This window comes from Salvelinus namaycush, chromosome 19 (assembly GCF_016432855.1).
Source record: "Salvelinus namaycush isolate Seneca chromosome 19, SaNama_1.0, whole genome shotgun sequence".
Classification (NCBI taxonomy): domain Eukaryota; kingdom Metazoa; phylum Chordata; class Actinopteri; order Salmoniformes; family Salmonidae; genus Salvelinus; species Salvelinus namaycush.
This window is the reverse complement of record NC_052325.1, coordinates 37,217,387-37,235,021: the sequence shown is the minus strand read 5'-3', so window position 1 is coordinate 37,235,021 and position 17,635 is coordinate 37,217,387. Positions and strand designations below refer to the sequence as shown.

Sequence of the window (17,635 nt, the reverse complement as noted above, 5' to 3'; positions counted from 1 at the left end):
ATACTAGAGCAGTTGAGAGAGTTGCCTTTAGTTTGACCTTTGAGCTGTTTACTGAATGATTTACATAGGCTTATTTGAAGTAAAAGAACAGGACAAGTTCACGTTATTACACCACTGCCGTCAGGCATCTGTAAACACCCTGAAAAGCCCTAAAGAGCCACACCCACGCGTTACCACACCATGTATCCACCAGTTCTGTTTTAACCCAGTATAAAAGGAATCGCGTAAACCAGAGGTGCAATAGTTTTTTTGTTTTTTTCAGAACAGGCTGGGAATCAGAGGAACATGCAGCATTAGTTGGCTTCAAAGTACATGACACCGTATATTCTCGGTCAAGTGACATGAAAAAAAAAATACATTGACAAACCATCATTCAAACATTGATAATGCCAAACGAGGTGAATACATGGCTCAGTTACCTTATTAGCAACAGTAATAAGCACAACCCCATTAAAGGACAAAGTAACATCGCTCCAAAATAACACAATACAGCTTACATTTAATCTGGCACATTTGGTATTGTACTCCTTTTCTCCCAACAAACTGAAATGTAATTGTGTATTTAAAAATCCCAAAAGATAGCTGATCAGAAATGTATATTTCTTGGCCAAGAATCATTAAAATAAGTCTAAACCAAAAACACAATTCTGCCTTAGCAGACAAGTCTGCATCCATAAACATTTGACACCATTCCATCTACATTATTCAAAATAGATCTAGCTGCCGTATCCTATTTTCAAGTTCTAAACAATGGACAAATTAAGGATTTTTAGAATACACAGCAACATTACAGGCTTCTATTTTTAATACCTGAAGTCACATTGACAAATACCATTCTTGTCATCCGAACGAAATAAAAACATGTTCAATCAGCCTCATGGTATACGAGTGTCATCAAGGGTATACAAGCTAGTCTGTATAACTTGAGATGATAATGCAAGATATTTGACATCCATCATTTTGCAAGATTATTCATTATTAGGTTCTGCCTCCTTGACAAACTTAAATCTCGTTATGCATACAGTACCGCACAAACATATTACAATGGACAGTTCAAAAGAAAAACAAGTGCTCAATGCTTGTTATGACTGCATATTTCCCATGTGCAAAACAGTATGAGTATTTCAAAAAGCAGCACTCTTCAATTCACCTCTATTGGTTATTACTGCTAGGTAGGTAGAGACCTGGTTTCAGGTTTGGTAGGTAGCCGACCTCTGTCATCCTGTGCCTCAGGAGAGCCCTTGAGACTGGGCCTGCCCAGGGCCCACCTTACGCTGTGAAGCGGTAGTGCAGCTCGTCATCTTGGAAGCCGTACTCCTGGGTGATGTGCTGGAGAACCCCACCCTGCTGCAGTCGGCCACCGTAGAGCAGGGCCTCTCCTCGGTCCTGTGACAGACCCACCTGCAACAGCCACTCCACCAGCTCACTGCCAAGAAAAGTGTCCGCCACCATCCTCTCCCCACACCTGTGTGTCGGAGGACAGATTCACCAACAGGCCAGTTAGGCACTCCCCACAGCTACCAGCGCCAATAAGAATGACAGAAAGAGAGGGGGAGGAGGGAGCCGATAGACAGGAGGTAGATGGCGCACAGACAAAAGCAAGAGAGAACACAACCCATGCACCAAAAGCCATGAAAAAAAGAATTTATATTAGGGATGATCAATGGGTATACAAAAACTATGCCAGACTGTGAAATCATAAGCAAAGTCAGACCCCTGACCTCTTCTTCTGGACAATGTCCCGGACACACTGCTCTTTGTGGTAAGTGGTGAATTGAGTGCAGGTCATCATGATGTCGTCAGACACAACCAGTTGAGGCTGCTCCTCTGGCTTCATACTATGCCACAGACTGGACATCCTGGACAAAAATACATGTCAAGGCTTCTTATTCAACACACAGCTTACTACTAGATCCTATGAAATGCTTGTCAGGGAACCACTTACCTCTTTTTAAATGGCAGTATTATTAAATGTTTGTCCAGACCAAAAATCCCAAATGAGATGAAGCCCTGAGGACAGAAAACACATATGTAAACACCACAATTAAAATGAATAGAGCAGTTGTTATTGCCATTATGTCTAGGCCAGGGAGGCCTATTGTACCTGTCCATAGTTGACCACAGCACAGAAGAACTGCAGCTCTAAGTAGAGTCTCCCAGGAACTTGATTAAACAGCCACCACAGGCAGCTGGACAGGTTCTAAAAACGTGGAGAGAGACATGCAATCCAACAGGGATCATCATACTAACCCAAACACTGAAGGGCAGGGCAGGGGTAAAACACAATCAACAGGCTCTGTTGCATAAGGTAGGCCTAGCTGTGAGGTAATGGCATAATACTCTAGCACAACATTTCATCACTACATTGACTGACCCTTGAGCAACAGCCCAACCAATTAGGTTTTATCTTATCCTGAGGGAGCTTTGTGTGATGTTGAGTCACTCACAGCTAATAGGCTGACGGTCAGTAGCAGGCATAGGAGCACGTGGCGGGCCACCTGTCTGTCTGCTAGCTGCCTCTGCTGCTCCTCCTGGGCCAGTAGACAGCCTGTGGACTCACAGCCAGTCCCACACTGACCTGAGGAAGGCCACAGAGCAGACATGGCTAGTGACCCACAGGGTAATGACATAGTTTCAAATGAATCACTTAACCTAAGCGTGACATTTGTGTGGGGATAACTGGGGCAAGGAGGATTTCCTGATCTGACCACCTGTCCTGACCAGGGAAACTCCTTGCCCTTGGTTTAACGATATCATTTGTCTACAGGAAGAGGAGGTATCTGACACAACAAATTCAAATGAAGACTAGAGGGATGTAGGTTAGGAGGTTTCTTAAAATCACTACCTGGCTCGATGAGAAGCGCGTCATTTTTGTTTGTGCTGACAATCATATCAGGCATGGGCTGGGATGGAGCACAGTCACACATATGGCACTCTGACAACACGCACAGAGGATACATTTGATCAGCATCACACACTTGATTAACAAGTCTACTGTAATATACATGTCATAAATCCTGCTAACGCAAGTATACCTTGGTTGATGCTTCCGGTTCTGCCTGGCTCCAACATATCTGGGAGAGTTTGGGTATCGGGGCAACTCTGGGGCCTCAGATCCTCAGTAGTGCCTAACAGAGAGTCTCTCTCCAGGACCTGGTACTTCGAATCCCACGTGCCTCGACTGAGGCCCATCAATGAGCCCCCACTCAGCACTATGCTGAAGGCAAGCACAACTGAGGTGCAGATGTTCTGCGCAAGTCAAAAAGACGGAAGGTCAGGATGATGAAGTCATGTTCTACGAGAGGCGATTCTGAATGTCTACTTTCCCCAGTCCGTCTCACCTGGGGCGTCCCGTAGAAGAACGCCGAGTCGATGGTGTCAGGCATCCTCTCCCCAGTTAGGAGGAGCACTGCTGCCACAAGGCCTGGGACTCTGTTGGCATTAGATAAGGACTATGTTTGAGCAGCAGATTCAACAAACAAAAAAAGGTCCCTTGGTTTCCAGCTATTTCATTATTTCAGTGGAAAAAAGAAAATAAATCATGACTCACCCCCAGCCTGCAATCACCAGGAAGCCTGGCGCAACCTTCAGCTCACCACCGCTCTTCATCAGCACAAGGGAAAGCGCTATCAGACCTAAAACCACAATGCGCACTCTAGCTCCAGATCATCATCGTCGCTAGACGCCGCACCTTTCACTTTTTCCTTTCGAATCACAGTATGTTAAACACGCAACACAACAGCATACTGTAGGAGAGAATGGTGGTGGTATAACGTTGATGGTCGTGCGGGTGATGGACATACCTGGCCACACGTAAGTACTGTACAGTGAGCCGTACAACAGTGTGAATGTCAACACGTGTCCAATGAAGCTGTCTTGGCGCACGACAAAGTTCCACAAGATCATGCCGACACAAGCTAGAATCTGGACGCACGGAGAGGCACACGTCAATAGAAAGCAGCAATCAATGACAACTTTTACACAGTGATATTGCACTTACGACTTTCTACTATGGACAATATGATATGTTCAACATTATTCCTTGAACATACAATACGTCAGTTGATGAATGTTTTTGTGAAAAGTAACCGATATTCAAAAGCCTTGCCTGTGCCAGGAACAGGTTGAGGGTGAACATGTGAGGCAGTCTCTTGAATTTCTTACTCAGGAACATGACAGTTACTGTCCAAACCTGTAACAAAAAGACCTCAAAACTAGATATGCTCGTCTACACAAACCATACGTCTTCATGTAAACCAGAATTGCAATTTCATAAATCCATATCATAACACCACATGCATCCTAGACCAAAAAGATTAAACACAACATTTCAAAATTGTTGGTCCCATGTTTCAGCTGAAATAAAAAGACCCCAGACCAGGACCTCCACATGCCTGACACCATCACATTCACTATATACACGTGCATGTATACCGACAACACACACACTCAATTTGCTGCTGCTACTCTGTTCTTTATTTTACTCTCATTATTAATCCTGATGCCTAGCCATTTTACCCTGCCTTCATGTACATATTTACCTCAAATACCTCTGCACATTGACCTGGCACTGGTACTCCCTGTATACAGTTGCATTCTAAGCAAGCATTTCACAGTAAAGTCTACACCAGTTGTATATGGCGCATGTGACAAATAAAACTGGATATGACCAGTCTAGAAAACAAATAAAAATAAAATGGCCAGCCGAATGAGAACAGGAACAGAAAATAAACAGTCCCAAATCAAATGTATTTATAAAGTCCTTTTTACACCATCAGATTTTTACTAGCAATGTGTTCCCGGTTCGTTACAGAAGTGAAACTGAGGTCACATTATAGGAGGAAGTATGTCTCACGTATCATATCATTGGCACCAGACAGACATCCTTCTGATGACTTTGAACTGCTTGAACTGCTTGGTTTCAAGTCATATCCCCATCCCTGCTGTTCATAGACTTCCTGCGCTTTTCAATATCATTGTATCCCTTTTTCAATACAGAATTGATGTAGCCCAGCCTAGACAGTATCACCTAAAACTACTGTCCCCGAATTCCACAATATAAAAATGGGATTAGGTACAAAGAAACTTTAGTACAAATCAACACAGCACCCTGCTTGGGGCTTATAATTTCCTGAAATCCGACCACCCTGTCTGAAATAAAATAGGCTAACCAGCACAAAGCCAGTCAGGAGATAAAGACTACAGTTAATGATAGTTCTTCGTTCATAATGGTGGGAGGCAGTCAACAACTCACCAGTGTAACTAAGCTGATGATGCTGACATTAAAGCTGACATTCTGCAGTGAATCCATCAATGGCTTAGGGTCCATCCATGGTATTGTCAGCAACCAAGCAGAAACATACATTATGGGAGCTGAGAGGAATGTGCTTAGTACCATCCCCGAGGTAACCTGTTAGAAAACAATTATGACACTGTCAATGTCTTCCTATGGCATACATTTCTATTAGGGATGCACGACATAAGAAAAAAATAGGGCTACATGTGCAACACAGCATTCCTAACCTAGCCCACAATGTCTGCTGTGTGGATCGAGCAGTCAACAAGTCGAGCAGTCTTTTGAAAGAGTAAGAACATTTCAGCGAGACAACTCAATGGCGAAATCCATTAAATGCCAAGATAATGGTATTCATTGCCCTTGACAATTAACGGATCTCTGTCGTGGATGATGTTGGCTTTCGCCGACTGATCGAGCAGCGGTAAACACTACCAAGTAGGCGCTATTTTTAAAATGTTGCCCTACCAGAGTTACACAGTATTGTTGAAACTCACATCTATGAGCTACTTGCTATGGGCATCACTGCTATTAGCTTCATGACTGGCATTTGGACCAGCGATATCAGCCCCATGAGCATTGAGTCTGACAGCACAGTGGGTCGACGAGGATCTCATACTGAGGAAAGCCATATTGCATGCTCAAGAATGTGTTTGTTCTCATACCGCTGCTGCCATTTCAATGGCATTTGAGAACATGTTTGAAACTTGAACACTCCTAGATTCATTCGAACAACTGACTGGAGAAATAAGCTAATCAAACTGTGTCTGCAGCAGACGTGATACCCTCTGTCATGGCATTGAAACGCCTGCTCAACAAAAATGCCGACACAGACTGTGGGGTTAACTTGGAAAAGTACTCTACTTGAGGCTGTGAACAAGCGATTCGGTAACATTCTCTCTGAGCCTCTACTGTGTCTCCACCATGCGCGATGCTAGGTATAAGGACCGCTACTTTGATGCAGACAAGAAACAGGGTTTACGTGAAATGTTCCAGACACAGTTGGACAAGATGGAAACGGACACAGTGACAGTGCGCACGGAGGAAGAGGCGCCACGGACAGACAGAGCTGGAACTTCACTGCTTGACATGTATGATGAAATCCTGGTTGAGAATGAACAACAAAACAGCAAATAAGTGAAATAAATAAGTTTCGATTACGTTTTACTGGTAATGGGGACATACGTAAATGGCAACAAAATAACTTTTTGGTCGTGTGTGTGTTTCAACTATTTAACTGTACTAGAATGCTTAAAAGGCCCCCATTTAAAAAAAAATATCGGTATCGTTGTTTTGGGGGCAAGGAAAATATTGGATATCGGTCAAAAATGTCATATCGGCGCATCCCTAATTTCTATCCATACAGGAGAGGGTTGATGACTTACAACTTGTAGCTCCATGTTATAGTGAGCAGCATAGATGGCCACACTGGGGGCGGTAGGGAAGACTCCATAGAGGAAGGCATAGTTGGAGAGACTGGATTGGTTGAGACCAGAGTTGGTGTGGTCGGCATACAGTAGCTCCACCATTTCTCGACAGATCAACGGCATCACCAACCTCCAGAAAAAAACACACAAAAAAACACGCTATTTAAAGTTGAATGTTTCTAAAGTTTACAAGAGAAATGCTGGATTCCTTCACAATGAATCGTCAGGTGAGAAGGAAGAGACTTTATTTCTTCTCCTAACCCTTGACAATAACGTTCTGCAGGTCAAAACACTGAAATGTGGGTGGGTGCCAGCATTGAAGAACGTTGGTAATACACAATACAATGGCAGTCCTGAGCCTACGGTTCCCTTGTGTGTGACAGACCTATATGGATCTACAGTTAGTTCTGAGTCAATAACATGTTGTTGTCAGCTCTCCGACAGGCCCAGACCTGCATGGCATTACACCAACACAAAATGTAATAACAAGCAGGTGTGGTCTTAGGTCCTGACAATGTATAATTACAACTATCCCTTTAAGAACAGGATGAACTGCAGGCCTATATGAATATGAAATTGTATCACAGTTCATGTATGCTTAAGTCAGGATTAGGTAAAAAAAAAAAAGCCATTATACTGTACACATGTAATAATCTACCCTAACATTTTCAAACTCAAACAATCCCTCCTAATTCCACCCAAAAACACTCACAGCTTTGCAGTGATGAGCAGGATCAGGGCTACAACAGTAGACCTGGTGAGCTTTCCCAACTGGCCCACCATGGAGAGGCCCAAGTAGAACAGGGCCGCTCCTCCAAAAGAGTTAGCCAGGCCGTCCACAAACTGCTCCATGAAAGCAGGGATCTTCTGGGCCAGGATGAAGTGGAAGATAATGCCAATAACAACCATGAACACGATGGGGTTCTTCAGAACCTGAAGGATGACCACACCCACTATCTGGAGTTTGTTCTGCTGCCGGTCTCTCTGGTCCCTCCACTTCTGGATCTCACAGAAGGCAAAGCCAATTGGGTTGAGAAGCATGAGAGACACTGGGGCCACCAGGTAGATGTACTGTAGGTACTCTGGGTGGGTGTTCTTATACAAGGCCTCAACTGTGAAGAAGAAAACAAAAAAAAGAGGTACAGTTTAGGAAGGTATATTTTCGGGAGGAGAGCAGAGTGAATCAAAATCTGTGTCACAAACCAACCAAATAAGATTTATAGTATAAAAGACATCAATTTCCTTTGTTCTGAGGTTCTGCAAGGAGGAGGCTATCAAGTTTTAAGTGGAGTGAAACTCAAAAGGCACTCGCACATCTGAGCAATCTTTTCTGCGGATGCATGGTAACAGTTGAACAAGATGAAGGAAAAAGGAAACCGCACACGATACGTAAGCTTATTAAAGATCAGTGTTACTATCAAGAGCAGTGTGCGGTTTCCTTTTTCCGTCATCAAGTGGAGTGAAACTGAAAGGATGGAAAGAAGAAGAACACAAGACTCACCAATAGGATATCCCAAAGCAAAGTCGTTGCTTTGAGTAGCAAAGATTGAGAAGAGACCAGCTTTGCTGAAGCGAGTGTCAGGACTGGCAACCAGAAGTGTAATCACACACACAATGAAAAACACAGACACTTTGGCGATGAGAATACTCCACAGAAATGGCCAGATGACATTGCCAAAGTCCAACAGTACCATGTTCTTAAAAAGCAATGCTGGGAGGGCAAACTTGGACACAAAGTTCCCCAATCCTTTGCCCTGTGTGGATGTGATGATGTTTGCACGCCCAGCAACGTAGCCACACAAGATGATCCCAAAACACTCCAGGAGTGCTGGGAAGAGCTTGTCAATGGACATGGTGGGAGGGGTGTCAGAGGGATCCATGTCCCCATATGAAATATTGAGGTTGGCAGGGACCTTCATAGTGGCGGTGGTGGCTTAAGTCCTCAGATAGCAGCTCTCGTGGCTGGCCACGCTGATGGGGTTGCTGATGTCACTACCAGTCACTGAAAACAGAAAATACATGGAGGTCAGTCAACTACTACGATTTCAATTTAGAGTCCCTAAAAACAGCAGTAATGACAATGTCTTACACAATTGAAACATTTCTGGGAAAAAAAGTCTGTAGAAATAAAACAATTTAGTAGTTTTTTCACACGCATGTTCCTCAAAACTGAACACTAAGATAGCTAGATAATAACAAAGTCTACATTTATCCACTGACGACAACCAGAAAATGTGATACCAATGACTTTGACAACATATGTAACTACCGTGTAAATACTAGGTAGAAGTTAGATGGGTAACTGGTAAACACACACCAAATGCAACCCACAGTCTACCAGTTAGCTAGTAGTTACTTTGTAGCCTAATGCAACCTTCTGACAGTGTAAGCTACTTTTAAACAACTCGGACAAAACAGCGATGCTAGTTTTAGGTCCCAAAAAACAAAGAGATCTGCTGTTTGATCAGACAATTAATCTAGATGGTTGTAAAGCCGTCTCAAATAAAAAAAACTGTCTGGACCCTGATCTCTTTTGACGAACATATAAAGAATATTTCAAGGGCAGCATTTTTCCATCTTCGTAACATTAAAACATCTGAAACTTTTTGTCCAAAAATTAGGCCGAAAAACGAATCCACGCTTTTGTCACTTCTAGATTAGACTACTGCAATGCTCTTCTTTCCGGCTACCCGGATAAAGCACTAAATAAACTTCAGTTAGTGCTAAATACGGCTGCTACAATTGACTAGAACCAGACAACTAGACCATATTACTCCAGCGCTAGCCTATCTACACTGGCTTCCTGTTAAGGCTAGGGCTGATTCCAAGGTTTTACTGAACTTTCTCCTACCAATGTCTCCAATTTGGTCCTGCTGTACATACACTACGTGACCAAACAGTATGTGGACACCTGCTCGAACATCTCATTCCAAAGTCATGGGCATTAATATGGAGTTGGTCCCCCCCCTTTGCTCTTATAACAGCCTCCACTCTTCTGGGAAGGCTTTCCACTAGATGTTGGAAGATGGCTGAATGGAAGCAAGTCCACGCAGCAATGAGCATTAGCGAGGTTTTATTTTTATTTATTTTATTGAACATTTATTTAACTAGGGAAGTCAGTTAAGAACAAATTCTTATTTACAATGACGGCCTACCCGTCATTGTTGTTGGGTGATTAGGTCTGGCTCGCAGTCGGTGTTCCAACTCATCCCAAAGGTGTTCGATGGGGTTGAGGTCAGGGCTCTGTGCAGGCCAGTCAAGACCTTCCACATCGATCTCGACAAACAACTTCTGTATGGACCTCTACACTACTCCAGCTGACGCTTGGCATTGCGCTTGGTGACCTTAGGCTTGTGTGTGGCTGCTCGGCCACGGAAACACATTTCATGAAGCTCCCATCGAACAACTATTGTGCTGACATTGCTTCCAGAGGCAGTTTGGAACTCGGCGGTGAGCGTTGGAACTGAGGACAGATGATGTTTACGCGCGATGCTCTTCATCACTTGGCAGCCCCATTCTGTGAGCTTGTGTGGCCTACCACTTCACGGTTGAGCTGTTGTTGATCCTAGACGTTTCCATTTCACAGTAACGGCACTAACAGTTGACCAGGGCAGCTCTAGCAGGTTAGAAATTTGATGAACTGACTTATTGGAAAGGTGGCATCCTATGACGGTGCCACGTTGCAAGTCACTGAGCTCTTTAGTACGAGTCATTCTACTGCCAATGTTTGTCTATGGTGAATGCATGGCTGTGTGCTCGATTTTATTCACTGGTCAGCAACGGGTGTAGCTGAAATAGCCGAATCCACCAATTTGAAGGGGTGTCCACATACTTAGTGTCCCTACTTGTACGCTATGGTCACAAGACACAGGCCCCCTTATTGTCCCTAGAATTTATAAGCAAACAGCTGAAGGCAGGGCTTTCTCCTATAGAACTACATTTTTATGGAATGGTCTACCTATCCATGTGAGAGACGCAGACTCTCTTGACCTTTAAGTCTTTACTGAGTAGGTCCTATGATTGAGTGTAGTCTGGCCCTGGGTTGGCGAAGGTGAAGGGCAAGGCACTGGAGTGATGAACCGCCCTTGCTGTCTCTGCCTGGCTGGCTCCCCTCTCTCCACTGGGATTCTCTGCCTTTAAGCCTATTACGGGGGCTGAGTCACTGGCTTACTAGTGCTCTCCCATGTCGTCCCTAGGAGGGTTGTGTCACGTTGTACCAGGCTTTTTTTTGCTATACTCGACTTGAGTGAGTTGAGCTACTGATGTGATCTTTCTGTCCGGTTTTGCGCCCCCCTCGGGATTGTGCGATGGAAGAGATCTTCGTAGGCTATACTCAGCCTTGTCTCAGGGTAGTAAGTTGGTGGTCCATTGATATCTCTCTAGTGGTGTGGGGGCTGTGCCTTGGCGAAGTGGGTGGGGTTATATCCTGCCTGGTTGGCCCTTTCCGGGGCTATCGTCAGACAGGGCCAGTGTCCCCTGACCCTCTCAGCCTCCAGTATCTATGCTGCAATAATTTATTTGCCGGGGGGCTAGGGTCAGTCTGTCCTATCTGGTGAGATTCTCCTGTCTTATCTGGTGTCCTGTGTGAGTATTCTCTCGCTCTCTCGCCATAATTACATAAAAACAAAATGGATGACCATGCCTTGTAATGTTTCTAAAAGCAAGAAATGTATTATTAGTAAGAAATAATGTGGTATGTTGCTAAATTGAATTACATTTTTTGTGACCCGAGTCTTTTAACCAAAATATCAGATACAAAATGTTCAGTTGCCCCTTTAATGACAAGAGGTTACCAAGGTAACAGGGTCACTCAAGTAGTATGATGTGTCAGTGTGTGCGATTTGGGCATCTCTTCACTATCAGCTGAAGCAGCAGACTCAAACTAACATTTAAAAATAACAGAGCTTGTGAACAAAACAATCTAAATAGCCAAGAAGCGAGTACAAAGTCTCACTTTGTAGACTTTAGACTAAATTAGACCAACAACTTTTATGCCTCTGCGCAGCGCCTCCAAAAATGAATCTATCAGTACTTCACTTAGAGCGTACAGCTCTCCTGCCAGGCAGTGTTGGTGCGTGATGTGGGATATAGAATTTGTATTTCTTTGTGCGATTAGCATCTCTGAATCAAAACAGAAGACATACTTTGAAAACAGCTACTGCAGCATTTTTCTACAATAAGTTGCAACTCACATGTGCTCAACTTGCCTTAACTATTTTTATTCAGAAATGTAATTCACTGTAGAGCCCTGCAAATTGACCACCCACCAATGTGGCAGGTGAAATAGACATTCTTACCCACCACTACCTAAATCAAACTGCATTTGGCAGGTAGCAGGTGTTAATTTTATGCCCTGAGATAAGGGCAATTCCATGGTAACAGACTGATTTTTACTTTAAAAGTATGCCAAACAAAAAAACTTTGATTGCAAAGTTAAACAAACCATACAACTCGAGGACTAGGCCACAGATTTTTGAAAACGACATTTACTTGAAGAACAGCGCAATATGTAAAGTTTAGTAACAGAATGACTGTAAAATCTCCCTCAGTTGTGTGACCACGTTTTCCAATAACTTGGTTAAATATGTACTCGGAATTAAGATTCAAAGATGTCTGCAGAAAGAATGGGGTGTCAGCTACCGTATATGACACCTTGAGTTTGAAAACATATATTCTGGTTATTGAACTACAGTAAGTGAAGTGGATAAACAACCGGTAACAGAATGATGGTAACAGAATGACACCATGGGTCTCTGATCTGTACTATAGAGAAATGTATCAAGTTTAATGTAATTCGCTTCATGGCGATGTATCCTGAACAGGTACACAAAGGTCGAAAATGTGTACACTACCATTCAAAGGTTTGGGGTCACTTAGAAATGTCCTTGTTTAAATAAAAAAAAAGCTATTTGTTTAGTCCATTAAAATAACATCAAAATGATCAGAAATACAGTGTAGACATTGTTCATGTTGTAAATGAGTATTGTAGCTGGAAACGGGTGACTTTTTATGGAATATCTATATAGGCGCCTAGAGGCCTATTATCAGCAACCATCACTCCTGTGTTCCAATGTCACGTTGTGTTAGTTGATCATTTTAAAAGTCTAATTGATCATTAGAAAACCCTTTTGCAATTATGTTAGCACAGCTGAAAACTGTTGTTCTGATTAAAGAAGCAATAAAACTGGCCTTCTTTAGACTAGTTGAGTATCTGGAGCATCAGCATTTGTGGGTTCGATTATAGGCTCAACATGGCCAGAAACAAAGTATTTTCTTCTGAAACTCGTCAGTCTATTCTTGTTCTGATGAAAGCTATTCCATGCGAGAATTTGCCAAGAAACTGAAGATCTCATACAACGCTGTGTGCTACTTCCTTCACAGAACAGCGCAAACTGGCGCTAACCAGACAAGAAAGAGTGGGAGGCCCCGGTGCACAACTGAGCAAGAGGACAAGTACATTAAAGTGTCTAGTTTGAGAAGCAGACGCCTCACAAGTCCTCAACTGGCAGCTTCATTAAATAGGACCCGCAAAACACCTGTCTCAACGACAACAATGAAGAGATGACTCCGGGATGCTGGCCTTCTAGACAGAGTTGCAAAGAAAAAGACATATCTCAGACTGGCCAATGAAAAGAAAAGATTAAGATGGGCAAAAGAACACAGACACTGGACAGAGGAACTCTGTCTAGAAGGCCAGCATCCTAGAGTCGCCTCTTCACTGTTGACGTTGAGACTGGTGTTTTGCGGGTACTATTTAATGAAGCTGCCAGTTGAGGACTTGTGAGGCGTCCGTAAGTGACCCCAAACTTTTGAACGGTAATGTAAATCCTCCTTTGCATGTTTGGGTATTACTCTACACACTAGCCCTGTCAAAATACCCATACAAGCACACTACATACTTAAACTGCACACTCATTTCTACATTTGATCTAGTACAATTCACTCGTCTTTGACAACAGCTGATAATCAGATGAATTGACGCGCTGTACCAAAATTAACGAATGGCACGTGTCAACGCAATCTCACAATATGACGCATTGAGTACTATTTAATTTTTTTTGCATACTATAAAACATTTTTTTGCATACTATTAAGTATGTTAGTATGAGGATTCGCACACTGACACTTCTAATGAGCTCCGCTCCAAAACAAAACCAAATTTGGATGGTCTGGATCAAGCATAGACATCTGTTTCACAAGTTTGGACATCTCAGTACAGCACAGTAGTTCATTACAGTAAATTATACTGTACTCTAGTGGGCTCTACTGTACTATACTGAACTCTACATACTGACCTACATTCTACTCTAGTTGTATTCACTGTACTGTCCAAACTTGTGAAACAGACGTCTATGATTGGTTCAGATTTGGATTGACCAAATTTCAACTATATTCCAACGTCCATGGACACCCGGGGTGTCAGTCAGTTCTCAGAGGGTGGGAAAGCTGGTTACAGTAAATGGATAGAGGGGGCTCATGGGTAGGTCTCCATAAGAGCTGCGAGAGATGACATTAACTGGAGAGAGAAGAAAGACAGAGACAAAGAGGAAGAGAGAGCGAGAGGAAGACAGCGACAGACAGTTAAGACTTGTTTCACACATCTGCGTTGACCACCACACGACATACATAAAGAAAACAGTTATGACCTGAACATAACTGTATGACAGTAACGTTACAGTAGAAGGTGACCCAACAGAGTTGTGACTACTAGGAGTTCCCATAGTAGACAATTAAGTTGCAGTCATCCGGTTACTGATTTATTGGTCACTTACCTATTTGGTAACAGAATGACGCATTTCGTAGAAAATATATATATATTGTAACGACCTGGGTTTATATGCGCGGAAATCGACAGTCGAAAGCGCACTGGACTTCGGGCAAGAAGGTCGAGGGTTCGAGGCCTGCTCCCTGCTGTTTCATTACAATATAGACTCTTAGCATTCATTTGACACCAAATATAATGTGCTCTTATGAACTTCGTTAGTGCTCGTGAATCATGGGGCGTTTTACATGGAAATACCCATTATCTAAATTAGCTAACGTTAGCTATAGACAGCCAATTAACCTTGCTCTATCCATATAGTATGCGCGATATTTATAGATAGGTGACATGCTAGTTTGCCAAAGGCAATGAATGTACCGGGTGCTATTTTGTCTAGTCTACTCCAAGTTCCCCAAAGAAAAAAGAAGACAGCTTACCGATACCTCTCCATGTCAAGTGCACCGTCTGTGTCTGACAGTTCATGTTGCTACATTCCTTGTGACTGCAGTGCAAACTACTTCACCAATCAAATGACATGGGGCGGAAGGGACCAATGAGTAAATTCGATTATGCTGAACCGTTTGGCACCGGACTCTGGCCCTTGACGGGAATGGGCAAAAGCGGTGAGGGAGGACCGCACTTTTCAAATAGAACAGTAATCTGCGCCACTCGGCCATGTTGTCCACAGGGCAGCACGGTGGATCGTCCAGAATCATACAACATCTCTTAGCATTTTCAAACTAGTCTTCATTGGGAAGGCAGATAAAGCGTTTTTATCAAAAGCAATCACTTTCGCATGTGAAAACACAGAATCCTACTAGTTTACACATGCTTAATTACGTCACTTAACGTTTTTTTACGCGACTACGCAGTGGGCTTTGAACGGGGCACCTGGCTCACGCCCGGGAGGCAGCCCGGTTTCAAAACAAACGCAATCAATTTCCTACCTTCGGTCACCCGGGACAGATTAATCGAAACCCCTTATTGTTGGCGAATCTTCTTCTTCGAGGTTTATTAGCAGACTTCAACCTATAAAGTGTATTGCTGCCACCTACTGTACGAGTTAGTGAACGATAGAAAAAATACATTGCAGGAATGTTCATAGACTTAGATAGACATCGCATCATTGTATCTGTCCTATTAAGACGTCTGTTAGAGCACGAGCAGCGCCACTGAGGACATCTCCATTTTGAACAGAGAAGGATGGTGGGAGGAGCTATAGGAGAACGGGCTCATTTTAGTGGCTGGAATGTATTTTTGTATTTTTTATTTAACCATTATTTAACTAGGCAAGTCAGTCAAGAACAAATTCTTAATTACAATGACTGCCTACCCCAGCAAAATCCTCCCCTAAGCCGGACTACGCTGGGCCAATTGTGCGCCGACCTATGGGACTCCCGATCACGGCCAGTTGTGATACAGCCTGGGATAAAACCGGGGTCTGTAGGGACGCCTCTAGCACTGCGATGCAGTTCCTTAGACAGCTGCACCACTCGGGAGCCCTTATAAGTAAACTAAGTAAACCAAGACAACAATTAGACATCAATTACTTCTTGCTAGTTAGGAGACACTGTCTCCATTACAACACACTGCATGACAGGGTAGTGAATTGCTCATCATCGCTGCTCTCCCAAGATGGGTGGTAATTTTATGTAGTATCTTTAAAAAAAAGTTTCCTCAATGGAATGGTATCAAACACATCAAATGAATGGAAACCACATGCTTGACTCAGTTCCTTTTATTCCATTCCCGCTATTGCAATGAGCCAATATAGCTCCTCCCACCAGACGCCTCTGATTTTGAAGTAGTCCATTTTCTTCTTCTACTACTTCTTTGAGTTGGCAAACAAACTGGAAGGGTGCACGCTGCCACCTAGACTGCATTGGATGATCCCTCGGGGACCTGGATGGAATTATGTGATCCTTCCTTAACCCATATGAAGTGTCAGTTGACTACTTTAAAGTGGTGAAAGTCCTCTATGGGACTGCCCATGCTAAAACGGCCTTTGGGTACTAGAGTCTTCTATCTATCTCTATAGGAATGTTGCACATGGGCCTCTCACATGGTCAAAATTCAGTCTATTGTAGTGTTCAGGATCTCAACGTTCCACAAAGTTTCACATGCAGTGCTTTTTAGTAAATGTTGCCATTTATGGATTGATTATTATCTCACTGGTTCAAATATGATTTACTTTGATTGCACAATATCCTTACTAGCTAGTAGACTGTCAAACGTTCCCTCATCACTGTCAAACACTCCCTAAAACACTTCAACGAGCAGGCCTTTCTATCGACCTGGCCCGGGTATCCTGGAAGGATATTGAACTCATTCCGTCAGTAGAGGATGCCTGGTTATTCTTTAAAAGTGCTTTCCTCACCATCTTAAATAAGCATGCCCCATTTAGAACCAGGAACAGATATAGCCCTTGGTTATCTCTAGACCTGACTGCCCTTGACCAGCACAAAAACATCCTGTGGCGTACTGCATTAGCATTGAATAGCCCCCACGATATGCAACTTTTGAGGGAAGTTAGGAACCAATATACACAGGCAGTTAGGAAAGCAAAGGCTAGCTTTTTCAAACAGAAATTTGCATCCCGAAGCACAAACTCCAAAAAGTTCTGGGACACTGTAAAGTCCATGGAGAATAAAAGCACCTCCTCCCAGCTGCCCACTGCTCTGAGGCTAGGAAACACTGTCACCACCGATAAATCCACTATAATTGAGAATTTAAATAAGCATTTTTCTACGGCTGGCCATGCTTTCCACCTGGCTACCCCTACCCCGGTCAACAGCCCTGCACCCCCCACAGCAACTTGCCCAAACCTCCCCCATTTCTACTTCACCCAAATCCAGATAGCTGATGTTCTGAAAGAGTTGCAAAATCTGGACCCCTACAAATCAGTTGGGCTAGACAATCTGGACCCTCTCTAAAATTATCCGCCGCAATTGTTGCAACCCCTATTACTAGCCAGTTCAACCTCTCTTTAGTATCGTCTGAGATCCCCAAAGATTGGAACGCAGCCGCGGTCATCCCCCTCTTCAAAGGGGGAGACACTCTAGACCCAAACTGTTACAGACCTATATCTATCCTACCCTGTCTTTCTAAGGTCTTCGAAAGCCAAGTTAACAAACAGATTACCGACCATTTCGA

General features: G+C 43.4%; 1 protein-coding gene across 1 annotated transcript; it reads right to left on the bottom strand.

Moving 5' to 3' along the window:
- Nucleotides 1-230: 230 nt before the first annotated feature.
- LOC120064382 (integral membrane protein GPR155-like) lies at nt 231-15,046 on the bottom strand. Its single transcript, XM_039014923.1, has 16 exons — nt 14,920-15,046; nt 8,222-8,722; nt 7,433-7,832; nt 6,679-6,850; nt 5,255-5,410; nt 4,109-4,192; nt 3,804-3,924; nt 3,551-3,635; nt 3,342-3,432; nt 3,036-3,249; nt 2,846-2,935; nt 2,448-2,578; nt 2,105-2,200; nt 1,946-2,010; nt 1,722-1,859; nt 231-1,465 (listed from the first exon to the last, which is right to left on the bottom strand). The coding sequence occupies exons 2-16, from the start codon at nt 8,637-8,639 to the stop codon at nt 1,270-1,272; spliced, it is 2,457 nt and encodes an 818-aa protein (XP_038870851.1). The 5' UTR covers nt 8,640-8,722; nt 14,920-15,046; the 3' UTR covers nt 231-1,269.
- Nucleotides 15,047-17,635: the final 2,589 nt, after the last annotated feature.